Source organism: Podarcis vaucheri (assembly GCF_965113315.1).
Source record: "Podarcis vaucheri genome assembly, chromosome: 17".
Lineage (NCBI taxonomy): Eukaryota > Metazoa > Chordata > Lepidosauria > Squamata > Lacertidae > Podarcis > Podarcis vaucheri.
In genome coordinates, this window is record NC_138755.1 from 19683920 (window position 1) to 19709108 (window position 25189).

Genomic DNA, 25189 nt, shown 5'->3' on the forward strand with positions numbered 1-25189 from the left:
TTACAACTGAGGATGAATTTGTACATGCAAAAACCACAGAGCCTAGGACTTGCCGATCAGAGGGTTGGAGGTTCGAATCCCCGCGATGGGGTGAGCTTCTGTTGCTCGGTCCCTGCTCCTGCCCACCTAGCAGTTCGAAAGCACGTCAAAGTGCAAGTAGATAAATAGGTACCGCTCCAGCGGGAAGGTAAATGGCTTTTCTGTGTGCTGCTCTGGTTTGCCAGAAGCGGCTTAGTCATGCTGGCCACATGACCTGGAAGCTGTATGCTGGCTCCCTCGGCCAGTAAAGTGAGATGAGCGCCGCAACCCCAGAGTCGTCCGCGACTGGACCTCATGGTCAGGGGTCCCTTTACCTTTTTATGTTCCTGTTTCCATTGACAGACATGAAGGGATCATGACAGCAAAAGTCATTTGTTGTTTTTTGTTTCCAGAAACATACATTTTAAACCAATTCTCTTAACCTGCATGCGCGGAATCCATCTCAGTTCTTATAACCCAGAAAACAGGGAATGGAAAGAAAAACCAAAAAAAGAGAGAAAGGTACAGAAAACAAATAGTTGAAAAATGCAATGATTTGATAAGGACTTCTCTGTTTGTTGATAACTGGACATGGATGTAAAGTGGGAAAAGGGGAAGAATCTCTCTGGAAGCTGTTATACTAAAAGGAACAGCCTGTAGCTGAACTATAAGGGACAAATAATTAAGGAACTAATCTTACTCAGTAGGAATAGTGCCCAAATAGCCATGTGATAGCTATAGTAGTTTCACTGTGCTAGCTATTTAATTACCCGGAAAATGGGCAGAGAGATAAAACCCTAGCATTTCCTGTTAAATCTGAGACACAAAGACTACGTTTGATAGGAACAAATAACTGAGAGTGCAATCCTATGGCTGTTTACTTAGAAGTCCAACTGTTTTCCCTCGGGGTTTACACCTCATAGGGCTGCAGCCCAAGGCGAACTGGAAGTCCTATTTAAGGAGTTTATTTTTTAAAAAAACATTGGCGCAATCCTCTCAAGACAATACATAATGGATGCCTTGAATATTACAGGTTTGGAAACGGAAGGCAAATACATTAAACTGCGACCCTCATGAGCTTGCCACACACATTTACATTTTTAAAGTATGCTTAAAGTTATTTCAAGTGTGCACCTAAACCAGGGGTGGAGTCCAAAGGGTGGCTATCAAGGCATTTTAGGCGGCCCTCAGGGGCCTTCCCAAAGCCATGTAAGCGAGGTGCTCGGTTTGGGGAAGGAGGTGTGAGGGTTCTGATAGGACCCTCACATCCTCCTACCTCCTTCCCAAAGCTTAGTTAGTGATTTCCCAGTTTTGGGAAGGAGGTAGGAGGGCTCTAGGACCCAGAGGGCCCACACATCTCCTTCCTAGAGTTCCCAGTGCCTCACTTAGCCAGCTTTGGGTAGAAAGCAGCATGAGGGCTCTGAGGGGTGCGTTCTTCAAATTCCACCCCCCCACAAGGCAGTGTGTGCCCCTCCCTGCGTTCTGTGTCAAAGTACTTTTGCAGCCCACTTCATATGAAAAGTTGGACCACACTGACCTGAGGTAAAAGGTTAAGGTAAAGGACCCCTGGACGGTTAAGTCCAGTCAAAGGTGACTATACCAAATGTGACATCCTTTCAGATGTCAAAGAGATAAACAACTACCTGACATTTAGAAGACATCTGAAGGCAGCCCTGTTCAGGGAAGTTTTTAATGTGTGACATTTTGATGCGTTTTTAATCTTTGTTGGAAGCCGCCAGGAGTGGCTGGGGAGGCCCAGTCAGATGGGCGGAGTACAAATAATAAATTATTATTATTATTATTATTATTATTATTATTATTATTATTATTATTATTGGGTTGAGGCACTCATCTCTCTTCAGGCTGAGGGAGCCGGCATTTGTCCGCAGACAGATTTTCCAGGTCATGTGGCCAGCATGACTAAACCACTTCTGGAGCCAGTGTGGTGTAGTGGTTAAGAGCGGGGGACTCGTAATCTGGTGAACCGGGTTTGATTCCCTGCTCCTCCACATGCAGCTGCTGGGTGACCTTGGGCCAGTCATACTTCTTTGAAGTCTCTCAGCCTCACTCACCTCACAGAGTGTTTGCCGCTTTGAGACTCCTTAGGGTAGTGATAAAGCGGGATATCAAATCCAAACTCCTGTTAGTATTTCATGCCTCCGTTGCTGCAGATGTGATTTACACCAATCTCATTTGCAGCAATGGAGGTGTGAAATACTAACATCCTGTCTGGAAGCCAGAGCGCACGGAAATACTGTTTACCTTCCCTCCAGAGCAGTACCTATTTATCTACTTGCACCGGTGTGCTTTCGAACTGCTAGGTTGGCAGGAGCTGGGGCAGAGCAACAGGAGCTCACCCCGTTGCGGGGATTCGAACCGCTGACCTTCTGATCGGCAAGCCCAAGAGGATCTGTGGTTGAGACCATAGCTCCACCCACTTTAAAAAAAAACAAACTGGGAAATGTTGTATGTAGATTTTATAGCTAAATGGTCTATGTGAACGTTAACACTGCTATGAGTGTTTGTGGAAACATCCTTGCTGGAAAACTCTCATTGCAAGACCAGTTAAGAAAAACACTTATTTACAACGTAATGTAATATGTTTAATTAAGCTTATGTGTAGGTCTATCCAAGGCTTAGATTCTAAGGAAGCATAGCATGTATTCTAAGCCTCGATAATTAGCATGTATGTCAAAGCTAATTAGCTGAGGCACATTTCCTGGGTTGGTGTTTTGGACTTGGCAAGCCTAGCCAAATCAACAAGTGTCGATGAAACGTCTTTTGAGTTGTCTCTGCCTGGGGTGAACCACCAGAAGTTCAAAGCATTCAAGGAAAAAGGAGTTGGTATGTAAATAATTGGAGCCCCACCCCCTGTAGATAATGAGGGCTTAGTTTAGGGAGTGATGTAACCAAGAAGCAGAGAAGGTGAGCTGGGATGTGCTTTCAGAGCAAGGAAGACTGCAGAGAATGGATGCTGACGCTGCAAACATGGAATAAGCTGGTGACTTTTGGGGTGCTGCTGCCGTGAGCCCCTTCATTGAAGTACGTTTCCGAGCACGATTCAAAGTGTTGGCGCTGACCTTTAAAGCCCTAAATGGCCTCGGTCCTGTATACCTGAAGGAGCGTCTCCACCCCCATCGTTCAGCCCGGACGCTGAGATCCAGCGCCGAGGGCCTTCTGGTGGTTCCCTCATTGCGAGAAGTGAGGCTACAGGGAACCAGACAGAGGGCCTTCTCGGTAGTGGCGCCCGCCCTGTGGAACGCCCTCCCATCAGATGTCAAAGAGATAAATAATTACCTGACATTCAGAAGACATCTTAAGGCAGCCCTGTTCAGGGAAGTTTTTAATATGTAACACTGTACTGTTTTTAACACTGATTGGGAGCCGCCCAGAGTGGCTGGGGAAACTCAGCCAGATGGGCGGGGTATAAATAAATTATTATTATTATTATTATTATTATTATTATTATTATTATTATTGAAAGCTTCAGGTTGCATATGTGTGTAAATAAGCCATATATCATAAAGACACCACAGACGCCTCGGTGCCTGGAACCCCTAAGGTCTCAGTAGACTGGGGTGGCGTGGAACGATAAGATTATGACATTGTCCCTCAAAGCTTCCCAGGAACAATTACAGACCAGCATAACAGATGCTCCTATTAGATAGCGGGAGGCACAAAGTGAGACAGGTTTACCCTGATGGCAACGGGATCCGGTCCACCCTGCTTGGCAGTCACACTGGTAAGGAGCCACACAGCGACCTCCATTCAGGCAATGCAGGATGCAGATTGCTAAAGAGAAGATGCGGGGGGGGGGGGAGTACCAGAGAAAATAAATGCATCAATATTAGGACCAGAAAAACCACTTTCATAAAGTGGGATGATTGAACTAAAATGCCCAAGCTTATTTAAACATACCGTATTTTTCGCTCCATAAGACGCGCTTTTTCCCCTCCTAAAAGGTAAGGGGAAATGTGTGTGTGTCTTATGGAGCGAATGCAGGGGGAGGCAGGCAGGAAAAGCTCCCAAGAGCCGCACACAAGCTCCGTGCAGCTCTTGGGGGCTTTTCCCCAGGAGGGAGAAGGGACTGATGCAGCCAGTCAGGCCCTTCTCCCTCCTCGTAGAAAAGCCCGCAGGAGCCATGTGCTCCTTAAAGGGTGCGCAGCTCCTGTGGGCTTTTGTGGGAGGTGGGGGTATTGCCATAGCCACACGCAGCCTCTCCCAGCTGGAGAGGTTGCGCGCCGCTAAAGAGGATGGATCCCGCTCGCTGTCTTGGCTTCTTTGCTCTTTGGGGCTGGGGGGGGGGCGGAAATAAGATTCCCCCCCTTGATTTCCCCCTCTAAAAACTAAGTGCGCCTTATGGTCCGGTGCGCCTTATGGAGCGAAAGATACGGTAATTATCTAGGGGATAAGGGTTCATCAATAAAGACCTGGTTATGTTTAGAATGATAACGCATAGGGAAATGTTCCCTGATACCAAGATGAGGGATTTTATGGAATGCAGATAGAGAGGACGGATAAGAATAATGATCTGTTGTGACCTTGACGGAAGTGTACAATAGACGAGCCTTCTTGTGTTTTCACTCACCCCCCTTTTTTTCTTCCTTCTCCTTCTCCTTTCCTCTTTCCTTTTTCTTTCCCATAATGGCTTATGTTCTATGTCATGTACTTTGATATTTTTTGTAGGTTTTTTAAAGCCTTTTCCATTATTATTATCATTGAGGATTTTTCTTTTGTAATTTTGGTTGTTTATATTTATCTGTATTTGTTTAAAGTTAAAGTTTAAAGCAAAATAAAAACAATTTTATTTAAAAATGCCCAGGTTTTTTAAAAATATGTTTTTGCAAACGTTTTCCCCTAGCTTACTCTGTTAAATCACATTGTCTTTATACAATTCCCAACTGCACTTTCAACAGCAACCTTTAACTCTTTTTTTGAGTTAAGAGGCACATGAAATATCAGAGGTTGGCAGCATCCTTGACATTAGATCCTTTACAAACTGCGATGACATTAGATAAGGCATTCTTAAGCCTCCCCCATAGGATGTTACTACCATTCCAAGCCAAATGGGAAAAAAAGAAAAGAAAACATGAACTTTGATGGATCTAGACAGCTGTCCATTCCTTTCCTTACAAAAGAGAGTTGAAAAGTGAATTGAGGTGGCAGATCACAATGACCAAGAGCACAAAAGCAGTCCCTAAGTGTTGGGAGTCTCGGTTTAGCATTGCTGTCGACACTAAGGTAAGGAAACAAGCGGCGACATGTCAAATGCAAGGCCAGCGCTGTGTGTCTGCTCCACCTCTGACTGATCTGTTCAAGCATAAAGGGGGGGGGGCAGGCAGACCTAGAATACTGCTTTAGAAACTATCATTAGAAAAGGTTAAGTTTTGTGATCAGCATAGAGTATACAAGTTGGAAGAAATTTCCCTGCTTTGTTTGGATTTCAAACACCAAACAGCTTCTCAATATTTATAATTGCTTTGTAAATGTAAATATGTTACTTTAAACAGTGGGAATGAAGGCATATATATTTGTCTGTACAGGGGGGGGAAGACAGGTTGGCAGCAAACCTATAGAAATGAATGAACCTAAATTACGGAGGATTTTGGCGACTTGCTTTTGCAAATGTTCCATTAGTGCAAGCGTTACCTCTTGCTTGTTAGAAAGATCTCTGCTCTTCCTCCCATCCCTTGCACTGTTCCAGGTGTTCTCTTGACTCCCGTAGACCATTGTGGTGGTATGGGGGAGAGAGGCAAGTTGGGGGGCATTCAGGGCTAGATTTTGGTTTGATGAGGCCCTCAGCTACTGAAGGTAATGGGGCCCTTTATATGTCCAGCTGTCCTTTGTCAACTACAAATTGTCACTGTTTTTTGTGTTGAATATATGCTATATGGCAATTTATGGACCTAACAGGTCTCTAAAGCCATTTGCCCATGTTGCCATGCCACCCGTCCATGCAGAATGGAACCCTATATATAGAAATGAGCAAACCAGTGATATTTTTGGGAGCAGGCTAGCAGGCGGGGCCCATGACTTACATCATAGGAGCCTACACAACACAAAACACTGCTGCTGTATGTAGGTTTTATTTTATCTTATATTTTGGAAATGTACATCCACAGGTTTTTTTTTCCTTTAAATTTTTTTGGGCCCCCACCCCCAAGAGAGTGGGGCCCTAAGCTATAGCTTGTTTAGCTTATACGTAAATCTGACACTGGGGGCATTGCACTAGTGAAAATCCTTATGTGGGCTTCTGCTAACAGAACCAGCTGGTCATGGTCATTAATTTCAGAGGATCTTCTCTGAGCAAAACGTAGCACAATACCACCCATTGCATTTCCCGTACAATGTAGGACGAACCCTTTTAAAAGAAAGGGCTCCGACAAGACAGTGTCATTTCCATTTGCTTTGGCAGCTGGCGCACCAAATGCACCTGACCTGGTTCTCTTTTAACTGTCTGCTTGGTTTTTGCTCTCTGAAGTGCAAATTTGGGCTCGGAGTTGTTTAGACTCTCTTTATCTTTTCTGTATAATCCGTTCACCTGGTTACAAAAAATGCTAGCAAACGAAGATGATGTGCACTGGATGCTCCTTGTAATATTTACGCCACTGCTCTGCAATTCCCAAACAATCTGAACTTGCCGGGTGCGGAGAAGGAAGAACTTTTGTGACTACATTTTATTACATTTGCTACTATTACAGCGCAGTCCAGTGCAATATCTACTTAGGCGTACGTCCCACAGGGTTCAAAGGGGAGTTATTTCCAAGCTAAGCATGCTGATAGGACTGTGGCTTCAGTATTTCATCAGAGATTGGTTATTTCTAGGGTTTTGCTGCAGATAGATGACCATCGCTGAGGGATGCATGATTGGCATGAACCAATCGTGATACAGGATAGTGAGGGAGTCCAAACTTCTCTGTGGAAGATTTAACTTTTCACTATTTCTGGACCGATTCTGACAAGCACTGAAAATGCCAGTAATGTGGATGGAAACTTGGGATGCATACAGTCGTATGATTATCGTCTTCCAAAGCAACTACTCTATTCTGAACTTAAAAATGGAAAGTGTAATGCTGGTGGTCAACAGAAGAGGTTTAAAGACTCTCTCAAGGCAAATCTTTAAAAATGTAGTATACACCAACAATTGGGAAACAAGTGCTCCAATTGGAGAACAGCCTTTTCCAAAGGTGTCATGGGCTTTGAAGACACTTGAACTCAGGACACAAGGGAGAAATGTGCTACGAGGAAGGCACAATTGGCGAACCCTCACCGTGATCAACTCCTGCCCGGAAACCTATGTCCCCACTGTGGAAGGACATGTGGATCCAGAATTGGCCTCCACAGTCACTTATGGACTCATTGTTAAAACTGTGGTTATGGAATACAATCTTACTCGGCTACGAGTGATCACCAAAGAAAGAAGAAGTCGAGCTTGGAAGTAAAACAGAACCCGTTCTGGAAGTCCGTTCGACTTCCAAAACATTCGAAAACCAAATTGTGGCTTCTGATTGGCTGCAGGAAGCTCCTGAAGCCAATCGGAAGCCATGGAAGCCCATCAGACGTTCGGCTTCCAAAAATAGTTCCCAAACCAGAACAGTCACTTCCAGGTTTGCAACGTTTGGGAGCCAAAACGTTCAGGAACTAAGCTGTTTGACTTTCAAGGTACGGCTGTAATTTCAGGTGCTTAAGGTGGGTAGCACACACAGAATTTTTTTAAAAAATAATAAAGGTACGTACGCTCTTCACAGAGACGCCCCATCCATCCATCTGGGCAAGAACACACATTTGGTCTCTCACAGACGCCGCCATTCTGACACGGGAACCGGCAAATAGCTGGAAAGGGGAGCGGCATCAGGTTAGAGAACGTGGGACAGTGAAAGCAGAGGATGCCCTACAGAACAGACACATTCCAAACATTCTTGGCAGTAGGTGGTTTCTAGGCAAAGTAGGTTTCCTTACTTGCAAGAATTATCGGGTACAGTGGTACCTAATTTGTTCTGGAGGTCTGTTCTTAACCTGAAACTGTTCTTAACCTGAGGTACCATTTTAGCTAATGGGGCCTCCTGCTGCTGCCGCCGCACCACTGGAGCATGATTTCTGTTCTCATCCTGAAGCAAAGTTCTTAACTTGAGGTACTATTTCTGGGTTAGCGGAGTCTGTAACCTGAAGCGTCTGTAACCCGAGGTACCACTGTACAGCATACTGGATGAGCACCTTAATTAGTAGCCTTCAGCCACTGAATTAATTTTGTCAGGTTACCCTGTCAGCCTGAGCCCCCACCTGCAACACGGGAATAGTATTTTATTTATTTCCTACAGTTAGACCTCGTATTTCCTGCAAGGAGCTCAAAGTGGCACAGTTTGTTTTCCTTTCCCCATTTTATCAACCTGACAGCCCTGTAAGGTAGTCTTGCCAGAGAGAAGGTGACTGTCCCAGGTCAGCCAGCGAGTTCCGTGGCTGAGTGGTTGATTTATACTTTGGTCTCCTATGTGGGATGTCATCCATTGGAACTATCAAATGCAACATTCCTTATTTCCCTAGAGTGGGCACAGGCAGGGGGACATCCCGTCAGTGTAACTTCCTGTTCCACTGGTCTGGAGCATCCTCCCCCTGCATGTGATCTGGGAGATGGGCTGACTCCATAAAAGAGCCAAGTCACACAGCCATTTTCTCAGTCTTCTCTTCTCTCGCTTGCTTGCTGCTCTTTTGCTGCCATTCTGATCTCTTAATGTAATTTTGCTGTCTGCTGGCTCTCAGCTAGCAGCACATAAGCTCAATCTCCATGTGAGATGAACTCACAGATTGTTATGTACCGTATTTTTCGTTCTATAAGACACACCAGACCACAAGACGCACCTAGTTTTTGGAGGAGGAAAACAAGAAAAAAATATATTCTGAATCTCAGAAGCGAGAACAGCAAGAGGGATCGCTATGCAGTGAAAGCAGCAATCCCTCTTGCTGTTCTGGCCTCTGGGATAGCTGCGCAGCCTGCATTCGCTCCATAAGACACACACACATTTCCCCTTACTTTTTAGGAGGGAAAAAGTGAGTCTTATAGAGCAAAAAATACAGTAACTACTAAGCAAAGCCTGCCTTTCAGGGATCAAATCTTGAACTGATATGTGAGTAAACTTCTTGTTACTCTTGTGTCTTTATTTTTTTAAGAGGGATAAAAGGGGACACCGGGAATTATCCATCTGGGCAAGCCAGATTGGATTGCTTAACTAAAGAGATTAAAACGAATCTGCAAACTAGCTTCCTGCGATATTGAGGGGAATCTGCAATGCTACACCATCCACTAGTGCAGGGGTCTGCAACCTTTAAGACAAAAAGAGCCACTTGGACCCGTTTCTGAAGAAAAAAAAAACTGGGAGCCGCAAAACTCGTCATTATAAAAATAACTTTTTTGTCACTTTTTAATTATTTCTTTGTTTGACCCCTCAGAATTACTCCTCCTCATAGAAATAAACGTTAAATTAACAAGTTACCTTTTTTTTGTGTGTGTGTGTTCTTCACTCCCCTTCAAAACAGTGACCAGCGTACATGCCCCCTTTCAATGCAGTGACCAGTGTACATGCCCCTTACAATGTAGTGGGCGGGTGGGCGGGAAGGTGACGTCGGGACGGTGCGTGACTAACGCACGCACCGCCCCCATGCGACGTCACAGCCAGTACAGCACCCGCCACAGTGGGGAGTGTCGGGGCGCACAATGCGCCTCCTCCCCTCGCTAGTATCCGCCCCGGAGCCGCGGCAAAGGTGTAAAAGAGCCACATGCGGCTCCGGAGCCGCAGGTTGCAGACCCCTGCACTAGTGTGAGTGAAGGTAGGATAATACTTATTCAATATATCCTTTCCAACTATCCTTAACATTCCCACATCCTAGGCCTTAGTCCAACACTCTACCCAGCTGTCACCAACAGGTGCATTCCAGGTGTTGCTGAACTACAACTTGTCATCCCTGGACTTAAGCCATGCTGGGAGCCTAACAGCATCAGGAAAGCACCACATTGACTTCTTCACTGGAGGTAATATTGGCTTATTTTTACAGAGTTTCTGTAAATTCAATTCAGGATTATTGAAATAATGTAGAAGAAATACTTGGCGCAGTTAGGAAAAAGTAGGTCTTGCATTTGCTGAAGCATGCTATAAATATTTATACAGAAGAACATGCATATGCACTGCTGCCCTCTAGCGGATTCAATGTTTGACCTACTTCAATCTTTTTCAGTTGGTTAATAATAAAATAAAATAAAATAAAATAAAATAAAATAAAATAAAATAAAATAAAATAAAATATTCTAGACCTGGGACCCACACAGCCAGGCGAACCTCTGTCATCTGGATCCAGTTTCAATTTACAGGTCCACATCCACCCAATTACTGGCTTCAGGAACTTCCTCCCTTGATATTGGTGGAACAGAGCTGGGCGTCAACAGCATATTGACGGCACTTCGCTCCAAATCACAGTGGCTGCTCCTGCAGTGACTTCGTACGCAAATACGAAACAGCATGGGCAACAAGAATGATCCCTGCAGAACCCCACAGAACAGCTCCCATGGGGTGAAGAAGCCACTCAATGCTGCTTTCTGAAAATGCTCTCGGAGATTGAGAGCGGAACCGCTACAAAGCAATGCACCCAGCTCCTAAATTCTGAAAGCAGCGCAGGAGAATCAACAGGGGCACACTCCTCTGAGTTCTCTCCCAACCAAGACCAACGGACTAGGGTGACCAAGGCAGTTTGGGTCCCAAACCAGAAGCTGGACTTGCAATGGGACTAGATGACCAATTCTTTCCAAGCACACCTGAAGCTGTCATGCCACGACCTTCCCAAACACCTTACCAAAGAAGGAGATATTAGCAACTGGTAATTGACAGATATTTCTGGGTCCAGAGATCTCCTCTTGAGGGGATGAACCACTGCCTCTTTTTAAGCTTATGGCACCATCACCCCTTTCGCGTCAAGGCATGAAATCACCCCCTAGACCCACACAGTCAACTGACTCTTCAGCTTGCTTTTATTAGCCAAGAAGGACAAGAGTGGGGAATACATGTAGGGGCTGGACCCCATCCATCATCTCCTCCCTGTCATCAGATTGCAGCAATTAAAACTGATCTGACAACATATTGGGCCACATGGTGGTCTGAGTAAAGGTAAAGGGACCCCTGACCATTAGTTCCAGTCATGGCCGACTCTGGGGTTGTGGCGGTCATCTCGCTTTATTGGCTGAGGGAGCCTGCGTACAGCTTCCGGGTCATGTGGCCAGCATGACTAAGCCACTTCTGGCGAACTAGAACAGCACACGGAAACGCCATTTACCTTCCCTCCAGAGTGGTACCTATTTATCTACTTGCACTTTGAAATGCTTTCGAACTGCTTAGGTGGGCAGGAGCAGGGACCGAGCAACAGGAGCTCACCCTGTTGCAGGGATTCGAACCGCCAACCTTTTGATCGGCAAGTCCCTCTTATCAAACCCATGTGAAGCACAGCGTCTAACGTGGAACGAATTTGAGCACTGTGTCACACTCACAATACCCAGAAAACCTGTCACAGGGGGTTACATCATTTTGTCTCTTCATGTTACTTAAATACTAATACAGATCTACTAAGTATGTAGAATACTATGATTTTTGTTGTGAGTAATATATTCTGCACTTTCTTGAGTGGGGTCTACAACTGGGAGTGAGCTGCTGAGTACTGTATTGCTTTTCCCCTTGAGGTTACTCTAAGTCACACTGAGTCTTACTGTCATGAATCCACTGGACAACTCCAGAGTTGCCAGAATATGACATGTAATCTGCTCAGAAACGGTCCCGGCTTAAAGTACTCACACTGCATTTTTATTTGTAAGACTCGTATTAATTAAGATGTCATTAATGGGGTTAGAATGTATTGATTTTGCAGACCTGGGGCATTTCTTAATACTATTTATTGGTGCTAAAGCCCTACAGGGTTCACGTGAGTCATTGATGCTGACTGCTTTCATGCTGCTTCTGATGTAGTCCCTTCAAAGGCTTAGGTGCTGGAGGTCTTTTTGCAATGCAAATAGTCTGCATTATTTATAATACACTTCTTCCTTTCTCTCTTTTTTTAAAAAGCTCTCTGGGACATGAATCAGGAGAACACAGGTCCCTTTCTGCCTTTGGTCCTTTTTTTCCTATTACTCATTTTTTTGGGTAGAAAGGCGAGGATGAATAATGCACAATATTTAATAGATTAAAGAGTTGCATACAATAAAGCCGGTTGTTATTTCTTTTTGTAGATGCTCAATGTTTGCTGGGGATGGATAATCCCACATCCTCTCAAATTGCTGCATGCAGCTGGATTGGGGCAATCTGCACGTCAGCATAAGATTGTCATAAGTAGACACAAAATTTATACCAGTGCCATCTTTGTTTGCCCTTGCTGTAAAAAAGGTAAAGGTAAAGGACCCCTGGATGGTTAAGTCCAGTCAAAGACGATTATGGGGTGTGGTGCTCATCTCGCTTTTGGACCGAGAGAGCCAGCATTTGTTCACAGACACCTTTCTGGGTCATGTGGCCAGCAGGACTAAACTGCTTCTGGCACAGTGGAACACTGTGATGGAAACCAGAGCTCATGGAAACCAGAGCTCACGGAAACACCGTTTACCTTCCCGCCACAGCGATACCTATTTATCTACTTGCACTGGTGTGCTTTCGAACTGGTAGGTTGGCAGGAGCTGGGACAGAGCAACAGAAACTCACCCCGTTGCGGGGATTCGAACCACCGAGCTTCTCATCAGCAAGCCCAAGAGGCTCACTGGTTTAGACCACAGTGCCACCCGCATCCAAGAATACCCATGCACTCACTAGCCAAGCCGGTGGTTGGCATGGGATGGTTGGGGTTGGGGTGAGAGGGAAGGAAACAGAATTCTGGAAGTTCACCCCACGCCCCCAGTGTTTTGAGAAACACTGAGCCAAAATGCAATGGTGATTTCCTGAATTGTCCTGACAAAACTGGGATAGTTTTATGGGAAATGTGAAACAGATATATCTTCATTCCACCTCCCTTGAAACGTCCAGTGGAAGACAAGTGGTGACATTGTGGCACCAGGCTGTGTGTTATTTTCCAACACCTTGCCAGCCAATTCTGCAAGGCGGGGGCAAAGCAAACCTTAAGAACGATGATGTCGGATTGCGTGTTGCTTTGTGTTTAACCTAGATATCTGTTGGGGGTTGGGTGGCGGCAGCTCCACACCTCCCAGTTTGAGTAGCCCCGCAGCTAAACTGAGGGAGGAGTTTATTCTATTATTGCTACCTTTATCATTATTACCTCAAGGTGGCATTTATGGTCCTCCACCTCCCCATTTTAATTATTATGTTCATGATTGTTCGTTGTGTTTTCTCACAGAGTGACCCAAAGCAACTTACATCAAAAGCAATTGAGGACAACCAAGTAAGAACCTAAAAGCAGCAGTAATGGCAATAGGAAAAGAAAAGATTAAAAAAAAGATGTGTGTGTTGTTGTTTTTTAAAAACCTTTAAATTTAAAAACCCGTTTCCTGAGAGATGTTGTCTCTAAATTCAGCACAGCAAAAGCATGACTATATTAGAAGCAGCATCTCCACCCTCATAGTTCAACCCGGACACTGAGGTCCAGCTCCGAGGGCCTTCTGGTGGTTCCCTCACTGTGAGAATTGAGGTTACAGGGAACCAGGCAGAGGGCCTTCTTGGTGGTGGCGCCCGCCCTGTGGAACGCCCTCCCATCAGATGTCAAGGAAATAAACAACTATCTGACTTTTAGAAGATGTCTGAAGGTAGCCCTGTTTAGGGAAGTTTTTAATGTTTGGTGTTTTTAATGATCTGTTGGGAACCTCCCAGAGTTGCTGGGGAAACCCAGGCAGATGGGCGGGGTATAAATAATAAAATGTTTATTATTGTATTATATAGACAGTGCTTCTTTAACGGTAAACACTGGGGAAACCTCTGGGAAATTCTTTTTAGAGGGCACCTATCATACAATTGCTAGGGAATGTGGCAAGATGAGCCTCTGGCACAGCTGTTATGGCAAAGGCCTATTTACCTCTGCAGGCTGGTGGTGTTGTCCAGGTTGCATTCTCTAAACAAACGCTTCGTAGGGAGCCTTCCAGCATGTACCCGCTGTAGCACGAGTATGTCACCACATCTCCGTACTGATAAAACGTTCCCCGAACCAAAGCATTTGCTACGTGAGCCGGTGGTCCACAAGATATCTCTAAAGAGACACAAGAACGAAACTGTGATTTAAATGGTAAAGCACGTCACGATTTGACTCTGAAAAGACTATTCAGGGAGCTGGGTGGGAATTAGTCTGAATATCACATTTGACTTCAGCATTTATGGATATGCAAGGATGCCTGACTTCCAGGTACATGGTTGTTTGCATATGGATTTGGTTGGCAGGCTGGGGCTCCTTATACCTTCCCATATGGTCCCTCCCAGCTGCTGGCCAAATCTGAAAGGTGGGTGGGGCTGTCCACTTGTCAATCAGCTGGCGTAAGGACACATGGCACTTTGAAGCCCCAACAGCCAAGGAGATCATTGGGCCTTCAAAGCACGGGTCCTCCCTCAATTTGCATTCTCTGGGGGCGGGGTCAAGTGGGGGCCCCCAGGCACAGCACAGAGCTGTGAGGGGGTGCTTACATGGTGGTGCCTTGTTTTACCCCTTCAAAATCTTGCGCCTGGGGCCATGGCCCCCCTGACCCCCACACTACGCCCCTGTCCCCCCATTACATTTACATAATACCTAAAATGTGAATCTCAGCTTTCACAGGCAGAAGACTAGGCATGATTTCAAGGCATGTCCAACTCTCTCAGACTGACACCGATTGATATGACAATCAGCACTTTTACCTGAATGTGAATTAATGCAGACCGGCCTATAAAATCTCTTTGTCGACTTGGTTTTGTGTTCTAGCTTCACTGGAGAGAGGAGCTTAATGTTGAAAGCTATTCTCAATAAAAACGAAAGTCGCTTTTCATTATTATTATATTACTTACTTTCACATTTAGCTCTAGTCGGAGTCCATGCCTCATCAGAATTACAGGTTATGACAGATGGCCCTCGAAGCTGATAGCCCTCTCGGCATTTGATAAATACCTTTTGCCCGACATAAAAAGTTGTCTCCGATAGGAGGGCATTTTCTGGGATTATGAATGGCACAGGGCACGGATTTGCTGTTAACCGTAGGAAGAGGGGGGAAATGCAGATAGTAAACAAACCTGACATATCCTTACTTAGTTAAATTACGCTACCACTGAAAAATAGGCTTATTTATACAGTATTTAGTCCACAACAAAAGCTGTAACCTGTTCATTTAGGCGTTCTGTCCATTATTTTAAGTGTATGTGTAACAGTGTGGTACTTATCCATACATATACATCAACAAGAAATGGATCTCACCCTCTTTACTAATGGTGGCATGGAAGTCACCAAACAGAGATAGCAATGAAAGCAATAAAAGTGAAAAATGTAGGAGTCAAATTTAACATGTCTGGTTACTCTGCCGCCATCCTCACAGTCTGGAAGTCACATTTTCCTCAGATCTATTTAAAAAGCACCCTAGTTGTGACTGTAATTTGTTTTAAACTGTTTTCAGTCTTGTATTTTGCATTGTTGTGAACAGCCCCTGGGACATTGCGGTGAAGCGTGGGTAATAAATATCATCCTCATGGATCTCTCACAGTTATCATGTGTGGTTCAGACCACATACCTGGAAGGCTCAAAACACCTTTGCTGCACTATGAAATCCAACCTTTTCTAAGGAGAATGGAATGATGGTTGTGGAAAGGTTACGCCACAATGATCAGGAACATCAGAGCCATAAAATGCAGGGGATTAGATGTAGTTTAGACTACATGATACGGTGCCTAGCCTGAACATCTGTACCTACGGTAAATTCAAATATGTAGTCTTTAATGTGGTAAATAGAAGCTAAGGTAAAGGACCCCTGGATTGTTAAGTCCAGTCAAAGGCGACTATGGGATTGGGGCACTCATCTCGCTTCAGGCAGAGGGAGCCGGTGTTTGCCTGCAGACAGCTTTCTGGGTCATGTGGCCAGCAGGACTAAACCGCTTCTGGTGCAACGGGACACTGTGACGGAAACCAGAGAGCACAGAAACACTGTTTACCTTCTCGTCACAGCAGTACCTATTTATCTACTTGCACTGGTGTGCTTTTGAACTGCTAGGTTGGCAGGAGCTGGGACAGAGCAGTGGGAGCTCACTCCAAAGCGGGGGTTCAAACCACCGACCTGCTGATCAACAAGCCCAAGAGGCTCAGTGGTTTAGACCACAGGGCCACCCGCATCCCTTTTAATGTGGCTGAATTCTTTAAAGAGAATGTAGAACATAGCTAGTTATTTATGGTGGGTAAACCTTGATAAACTTCACCGAAGGCAAAAAGACATACTCCACATTAGAAATACTTTGTTTTTTAAATCAGACTTCACAACTTTTGTATGATACAAAGCAAAGCTAATTTCCATTATTGAGAAATGAACATACGTCTGCACTGAGGTATAGGATGGCTCCACATTCCTGCTTCTGTGCACTCTGCAATGGGCTCCCCTTCTAAGCTGTACCCTCGGTTGCAATAATACGCAGCCCTGCTGCCAACTGTGTTGTTTTCATAGAGAGCATTCCCATTCTCAATGAATTCTGGATCTTCACATCTGGTTTCTAAACAACGGTAAGTTAATTAGGACAATTGTGGGACAAGTGTCTATTAGGGCTCCCCAGCACCCCTCTGAAGATGTGGATTTCTGTGAAGACAATCTGGACCTCTCACTCGTTTGGAATAAGAGGACAGTGTATAAACAGACCGCCAGTGTCCCCAGCCACAAGAAAACTAGCAGGACACTCACAAATGCAAAACACAACCCAAAAATCACCTTTGCAGGACGGGAAGGGTTTGCTCCAGGTTCCATTGGCCAAGCAGGTGATGTTTTCGGGTCCAAGCAAGTGATATCCAAAATTGCATGCAAAGGATATGTTGCTTCTGTAGTATGTTTTCTCTACGACTACAGGCAATGCATTTTCCACTCTTGGAGGTGGTTCACATCTTATGCCTGCAAGAGAAAAGAAGCTTGTGGTCAGTGAAGAAAGAGCTTAATCGTGAGCCAGGGCTTGAATGATATGGTAAGCAAAACCTTGGCTTGGCTTAGCATGGTGTGGAAGCCCTCTCTGAGAGACCACGTGTTCTTACAGTCCCAGTAAGTCATAGTTCGTTTTTGTTATGTACTGAAGTTCTCACCCTGGGCCAGCAGGGGGATATTGTAGATAGTTCAGGTCCACATATGCAAATAAGGGATCGAAAGTGACGTTCGGTGATTGGATAGTTACAGAAAGTTGTTACAGTTACGTTGTACTGGAGCTCTATATAAGCAGGCTGGCTGAACCCTTCAGTTCAGTTCTGTTCTGGCCTGTGAATAAACTAGAGCTGTTTGAAGAATCGCTGTGTCGTCTGATATGTTCACACACAACTTAACAGTTTTACTGTGTTGTGCAAAACAGGTCATGGTCTAATGCCTAACAGCAGCAAACGATTCTGTAGGGAAAGTGGACACAGGGAGGTTTTCCTTCCTGTTTTACAATGCTAGAACTTGGGGGACATTGGATGAAGCTGGGAAGATTCAAGACAGAAAGAAGGAAGCACTTTTCTACACATCACATGGAATTTACTCTCATGGGAGGCAGTGATGGCCAATGACTGGTCCAGCATGGCTCATCTTATGTTCAGGTGATTCTGGGTTTTTTAAGAAAATGATTTTGGTTTCTGATATAGATTTTTTGGTACACGTGTGTTTTACCTACCGGTGGGTTTTGTTGTTTTTATCGTTGTACATTGCTCTGGGCTCCCTTTTGGAAGAAGGGCAATTCATGGCTTCAATAAACAATAAATATAACACTAGGACAAATAAAACAATAAATTTGTCCAATAAATTTTTATTGGACAATAGTAACAATAAGAAGTAAAATATACAATGTGACCAATGTAATAAACAGCATCTGTAAATGAAAATAGACAGACAACAAGAATCATATGTATAGAAGGATTTATTTGTTTACAGATATTTTATGGACAAATGTGGAGGAAGAATAACAATATAAAAAATGCATAAGGAAAATTTAGAGACAATATAAAAAAGCCAGAAGAAGGAAGGAGGGAAGTCAGCTCCTAGGAGCAAATATAAATGTAAAATGTAATGCAATATGTGTATGTACAGTATGTAATTAAAAAAAAAAGATTATCTTGGGGGGGGAGGACTAATAAAACAATTCTGGGGGGAAACTAAGACACCCATTCTTTCCTCTCCCTTGTTACATGACCACCAACATAGCTTTGCCTGTGGCAACTAGAAGGAGAAGGCCTGAAAGTTACCTAAAGTGGTATACCTCTCACTTGGAGAACTTTTGTCAACTGACACTGATATTTACTTACTCACACATGTAGGGGCTGAGGGGCTCCACTTCTTGTTAACATGGCAAATCCTTCGAGCTGGCCCCTGTAGCTCAAATCCCTGATCGCAATTGTAGAGAACTTCATCTCCAAGCACAAAATCTTTGCCGATAATGGATCCATTATCTATTGGTTCAGGGGGCCCACAGGATATCTCTGAATGAAAACACACAGGTGATCTTTTCAGTAAAGCGTGCACACATAGTACAATGGTACCTCAGAAGTTGAACGGAATCTTCTGTTCAACTTCCAAAACGTTTGGAAACCAAGGCACGGCTTCCAATTGGCTGCAGGAACCTGTGGAACCTGCGGAAGCCGCATCGGATGTTCGGGTTCCAAAGAACGTTTGCAAACCGGAACACTCATTTTCAGGTTTGCGGTGTTCAGGATCCAAAACATTTGACTCGCAAGGCATTCAGGATCCAAGGTATGACTGTACTTAACTTTGTTTACTTTGCTGGTATGGATGAGTTTGCAGATGATTAATTACTAGGAAAAACTTGGGGGGGGGGGCATCTCAGAATCTCTGCAAAGGACCCAAACAGACTCTGCATTCAAAGTAATGGCCAGATGTGTTTCAAGTGAAATTTGAAAGGAACTGATCTACACCGGCAAAAGCAACACAACATATTCCAATATTGCACCTTGGGGTGGGGGAGCCATGTTCAAATTAAGCTTGACATATAATAAAATTAATGCATAGCTTACTTCTGCAGACTGGTGTTGCTCCACTCCAGAGTTTATCCGCTTGACAAATACGCTCTGCATCACCCTATCGGGTAAAAGAATAATTCAAAAAAGAGCACAAAATATCCTATTCTCACAGGAAATCTGATATTGGACAGAGGAATCTTAGACCAGCAGATCTTTGGGCAAGGTTCACCAGCTAATTCTAGCAGATTCTCCTCCTCAACTGAAGCCCTGTATAACAAAGCCCACACCGTTCTGGAGGGACCCAATCTCTGGAGCTGAGAGGAGGAGGAGGAGGAGGAGGAGGAGGAAAAAGGATAAAACTGATTGCACAAGCTATCTCCTGCATGCACAACTACTGAGTACAACCCAAGGAATAACGGAAGTAGAAAAGCATTATCGAAGAAATATGAAAGCATTCTCTCATAAGTCTGTGGGGGAGAGCTGGGTTGGCAACTTGAATAAAATATTTGGGGGGATGGGATCCAGCTAAACCCTATCCCACCCAACCAATCAATGGGAACTGAAGAGGAGTGGTACCCCAGACAAAGCTCAATGAAGATTAAGCAATGGTCATGAAATGTCAAGTACGGGAGTTCCCCATTTCCCTTCCGGTGGCTCACCAATAAGAATTAATGAAGGCGCCCTAAAGACGTTAAAGCAAAGATTATGGGATAATACACACAGTGACTTGTGATCTTGATCACACACAGTCCGCTGGCAGTAGGAGTACAATAGGGGCATGTCTTTAAGTTAACACCTTACATTAAAAACCTGACAACACCAAATTATCAAAGGTTATTCTCCAAAGCCAGACTAAACGTCTTTCCTTTTTAAGTGTTGGATGGCAGGTTGAGAGGAGTTCCCTACAGGACAGACTTGGCTCATGTGCTCAAGACATGGATTCTATAAAACGTATTTTGCTGCACTGTGCGAAATATGAGCAAGCCAGGGCTGAACTGATATTACCCTTGCTGGTACCTTTCCCGGGAAAATCAGAGGCTCACTATGTCAGGTTCCTATTGGAAGACCAGACAAATGCTAGAACATTAGCAGTGGTGAAGTTTTTATCGGTGGTTGCAAGAACCAATGATCCCTATCTTTAAGTTTGAACAAAATGCTTGTTTAACCTGGAGGTAGGCTGTCTGAATTGTGCATTGCTTTGTAATGATTTGTTGGGTCTCTGGACCGTAATAAAGATTGATTGATTGATAATGAGCATTTGGTAGATTTATAGTCTTTTTATTACAGCATTCTGTTACAAGCACAAACAGGCAACCCTCCACAAGGATATGAGTTGCCTACTCTGACTCCTCCCCACTTCTGCAGCAGAAAGCACTCCAATGGGAAGTTCCTCCCCCCCCATGTCTTCTTTGTTCTCTGACACACTTGGACCTCCAAGTTCAGGGAGAGGGAGGGGGTTCTCCCCCACTCTTGATTGATGTATCGCCCAGCTGCTCCCTCCCTTCTGGTTGCTTAGCTACTATCTCATAGCTGGGTAGCTCCTCTCTCAACTGGGTCTGCCTGTCTCCCTGCTTCTGGAAATGCTGGAAGCAAAGGGTGTGTGTGAATATTCCCTCTCCTCTTCTGTTAGGAGCTGCTTTTCCTGTGACTGCATTCCCCAATCTGCATTCCCCAATCCAGACCAGCCTCTAACATGGAATGCCAAGTGAGTATTGTGAGGTGGAGGAGGAAAAGGAAATGGAGTAACTGGGGAGTTTTTTTGGTTGGCTAAAGTCATGAACAGGAACACTTTGCAAAGCCACATTTTGTTGCAGGTCCCACTTGCGTCATTAAAACTGATCTGATTTTTAAAAAGCGCTTTCTCTTGTTTTCCTTCCTGATACTATTGTGTTCATCTTTGGCCACTGAGTTCCACTGCGTTTTACCATTTTAATGTTATTGTGAAATATTTGGGAATTTGCTTACACAATGGCAGCATACAAACATTTTAAATAATAAATAAACAAATACTCTCCCCTCCCCAGGTATTGTGTTATTACAGGGGTCAGCAAACGTTTTCAGCAGGGGGCCAGTCCACTGTCCCTCAGACCTTGTGGGGGGCCGGACTATATATATATATATATATATATATATATGCAGGTTTTGGTGTCTTCGGGTGTCTTCCCGTGTAAGAGTCGGGGTGTCTGTGCGACGTTTCGACGAGGTCTCACTCGTCATCTTCAGGCTGGTGCTTTCGGCTTCTTGTTACTGGAACAGAGCCTTGTTACTGGCTCTGTTCCAGTAACAAGAAGCCGAAAGCACCAGCCTGAAGATGACGAGTGAGACCTCGTCGAAACGTCGCACAGACACCCCGACTCTTACACGGGAAGACACCCGAAGACACCAAAACCTGCATTCCTGTACCCGTGAAAATCTACGAAAGCATATATATATATATATATATATATATTGGGGGGGAGAAATGAACGAATTCCTATGTCCCACAAACAACCCAGAGATGCATTTTAAATAAAAGGACTCATTCTACTCATGTAAAAACACGCTGATTCCCGGAGAGTCTGCGGGCTGGATTTAGAAGGCAGTTGAGCTGGATCCGGCCTCTGGGCCTTAGTTTGCCTACCCATGTGTTGTTATTATGAACAACAAATATACAGGCTGAAAAATTCTTACCCAGCCTTCTTCCTGGTGCGCTACTTTCCTACTTTCAGGTTCGTTTTGTTTTTGTACAGCAAGAGAGTCAAAAATACAATTTGCTGCCTGCAGTTTGAAGTGCCACAGCTTTCTCATCTCTGAACTACCAGTTTATTTGCTCCTCATTGTGTTACACATGGAGATGCAGCTACAGTTCCTGTCTTAACAGATGCAGACCTACAACTAAAGCTTCACAAGCAATCATCCCAACTTGGATCCACTTTCTGATGTACCAGTTTGAAAGGTGCATTGGATATATAGTTTTGTGACTTAATTCTTTTGAGAATGGCTTTGCCAATTCCCGTGGTTTAATGAGTGACAAATAAGATACACATCATAAGCAATGTAGGACACCTGTATGTTATTCTCAAGTGCAAATGATGGTTGTAAGAAGCTTTTCCCAATAAAAGGACACATTGATTTTAACCTAGCATGCCATCTACTGGGCAACATGCTAACCAACAGAATGAAGAAAAGATTGAATGGACTTACTTCCAACTCATAACCAGAAGTGCATTGATAAAGAACCATGTCTTTGTAACTGTATCTGTTGCCAATCATTATTCCATGTTCTGGAGCCTCAGGCTTTCCACAGGAAACAGGAGCACAGATCTCGCTTGAAAATAATGGCATCCAGTTACCGTTATTCTAAAAAGAGGGGGGAAAGTATCTCCATGGCTTGCTAAGCAACACAGAAGCAACAAATTTCTTTTTTCTTTTCACAAGATATATAAAGTGTAAGCAGCCTAGCAACAAATAAGTTTGATATGCAGAGTTTAAGAAATGACTGGACTGAAGAATTGGGACGTTCACGATTACCTAGACCAGGGTTTCCCAAACTTGGGTCTCTAGCTGTTTTTGTACTACAACTCCCATCATCCCTAGCTAGCAGGACCAGTGGTCTGGGATGATGGGCTTTTTAGAATGGTGTCTGGGGTATGGCATGTCCTGTGCTTTTATAGATTGCAACTTGCAATTTTTGGAATTGAGATCTGATGATTAGCAGAAAGGTGTTTATTCATGCAGAAAGCATTATTTGGATCAAGAAATGTTGAGCAGACATTATTTAGCAGCAAGAATTTATTCCAAATTGCTAAATAGCATTTTTTATTCTAAATATTCCAAATTTTGTAGACATAGTTCCATGGCAAATTACAACAATGCAACCATTGCTTGCTAATCAAGTCGTTTAACAGTTTCCAGGAACTATATTAATCAAAATGCATCTAGAAAAACAAAAGGATAAAACTCCATTACCTAATAGGAGCAGGTCCACACTTCTCTAAGGAGGATAAATTGACACAATTCTCATGTTAAGTTTTATTAAGGTGGCATGGAATGTCTGGCCTTTCAAATAACTGAATTAACTTCCTCTAAATTTAACACTAAGGGTGCAATCCTAATACAGTGGTACCTCAGGTTAAGTACTTAATTCATTCCAGAGGTCTGTTCTTAACCTGAAACTGCTCTTAACCTGAAGCACCACTTTAGCTAATGGGGCCTCCTGCTGCAGTTGCACCGTTGCTGTGCGATTTCTGTTCTCATCCTGAAGCAAAGCAAAATTTCTGGGTTAGCGGAGTCTGTAACCTGAAGCGTATGTAACCTGAGGTACCACTGTATACACACTTCCCTGAGAATAACTCCCATTCATTGCACTGGGACTTATTCCCAAGTAGGCATGCATAGGATTGTGCTGCCAGTCTGGAATGGTGCTGTTATAAAAGGTTACGAGGGAGGATTATTTTCAGATCAATATTTTTTAAAACAGCAATGCAGTTCGGTTTTCATTTAGCAGAATAAAAGCATGGTGTATTACCATAACATTATTATTATTTTGCTCTTCAGGAATGACTTCACTAGGCACAGATATATGACTATTAAGACAAGGATGAAAACAGAGCAAAAGTGAGATAAACCTTTACCTGGCATGTGGAAATGTTTGCTCCGTTCAGAATATAGCCTTCTTGGCATGATAAGGTAATGCTCTGATTCACAGTGAACTCATCACCAGAAATAATTACGTTGGTTGTATTTGTTGGCAGGGAGCATTTTCTGGGGCAACAGGAAATACTATTAGGGGACCAGTGCCCATCTTCCTGACAGGTACAGGTATCCATTTCTGTCTCCATCACATAACCCTCCAGACATCTGCAACATGTAAGTCACACTGGGGTCACCAGCAATAGGTATATATTGCATGCTCTGAACTGCTGAAGTAAATCCTAAGGTACATCTGCTAGCTGTCTGTGATAAAATAAGACGCCTTACACAAGACTTGAAGATAAAGATTTACTTGTCAGGTTGGCAACAGCTGAACAACAAATATTATTCGCATACCTGTTAATGAATACAATGCATTTCACTCCCTTGAGCCCAAGAGAGGGTTTAATCCTTTTTTTTGTTTTCAAAGCTCCTTCATAGCAGTGCACAAGTTATTAATCCATAGCTTGCCCGCCTTCACAAACTTCTCCAGACAGCACCTGCATGAAGCCACCTTCTCAAATAATCAACTAACAGAATGACCAACCAACTCCCAACTGCCACCTCCTTTCCCCAATACCGTTTGTTCTTTGTGAAATACATTTACAATGCAAACACAAAACAAGCATCTGTTGGGGATGTCTGGGTCTGATGACTTAACAAATCCTACTTCTTGTAAGGGGAGAAAGGAAGCTTGCCATAAAACAACCCAAGCAGGGTTTAAGGAGAATGAGAGGTGCTCCAGAGAGCAGTTTGTAAGCCCTTCTTTGAAGTGCCTCCTCATTTCCATTAAATAGTGGTGTTAAAACCCATTAAAAGGTGGGCTGAGCTGTGATGGGGAGGAGCTTAAGGTTAGTTGGGAGTGGAATGGGAGGTTGGAGTGAGCTGTGAGGGGATGGGTGAGGTGTAAACAGAGGAGGATTTGGGTCAGGTATAAAGGGAGATTGGCTAGGTATGGGGGAAGCAGGGCTAGCAGGTAGGCAGAGCAAAAAGGATGGCAACCTCAAGTTATGTATGTATGTATGTATGTATGTATGTATGTATGTATGTGATGCTAGGCATTCTAAGGCAGACTAGGGCTGGTAAATACAGTGGTACCTTGGTTTAAGAACAGCTTAGTTTATGAACAACTTGGATTAAGAACTCTGTAAACCCGGAAGTAGGTGTTTTGGTCTGTGAACTTTGCCTTGGGAGCAGAACATGTTCCGCTTCCTGTTGAGTGTGTTCCATTTGTAAATTGAGTCCCCCCACTGCTATGGGAAAGCACGCCTTGGTTTAAGAATGCTTTGGTTTCAGAACAGACTTCCGGAAGGCATTAAATTCGTAAACCAAGGTACCACTGTATATTGATATATCGTCCAAAGCCAGTTGGAAGTCCATATTGTGATAT

General features: G+C 44.0%; 2 protein-coding genes across 2 annotated transcripts in view; both read right to left on the reverse strand.

Annotated features, from left to right (window-relative positions):
• Window positions 1-8841, reverse strand: part of LOC309521938 (uncharacterized protein) — a 149417-nt gene extending 140576 nt beyond the window's left edge. The window contains exon 1 of the mRNA XM_082205097.1: window positions 8832-8841. The gene's annotated coding sequence lies outside the window, so the exon portion shown is untranslated. The remainder of the gene's footprint in view (window positions 1-8831) is intronic.
• The window catches only part of SVEP1 (sushi, von Willebrand factor type A, EGF and pentraxin domain containing 1), a 129436-nt gene that overhangs the window by 6952 nt on the left and 97295 nt on the right, over window positions 1-25189 (reverse strand). Inside the window, exons 39-48 of the mRNA XM_082204456.1 lie at window positions 23742-23967; window positions 22312-22467; window positions 19183-19246; window positions 18457-18630; window positions 16907-17083; window positions 16521-16694; window positions 15015-15191; window positions 14059-14229; window positions 7756-7851; window positions 3715-3810 (exon numbers count right to left, since the gene is read on the reverse strand). Of these exons, the coding sequence (XP_082060582.1) occupies window positions 3715-3810; window positions 7756-7851; window positions 14059-14229; window positions 15015-15191; window positions 16521-16694; window positions 16907-17083; window positions 18457-18630; window positions 19183-19246; window positions 22312-22467; window positions 23742-23967 (1511 nt within the window). The remainder of the gene's footprint in view (window positions 1-3714; window positions 3811-7755; window positions 7852-14058; window positions 14230-15014; window positions 15192-16520; window positions 16695-16906; window positions 17084-18456; window positions 18631-19182; window positions 19247-22311; window positions 22468-23741; window positions 23968-25189) is intronic.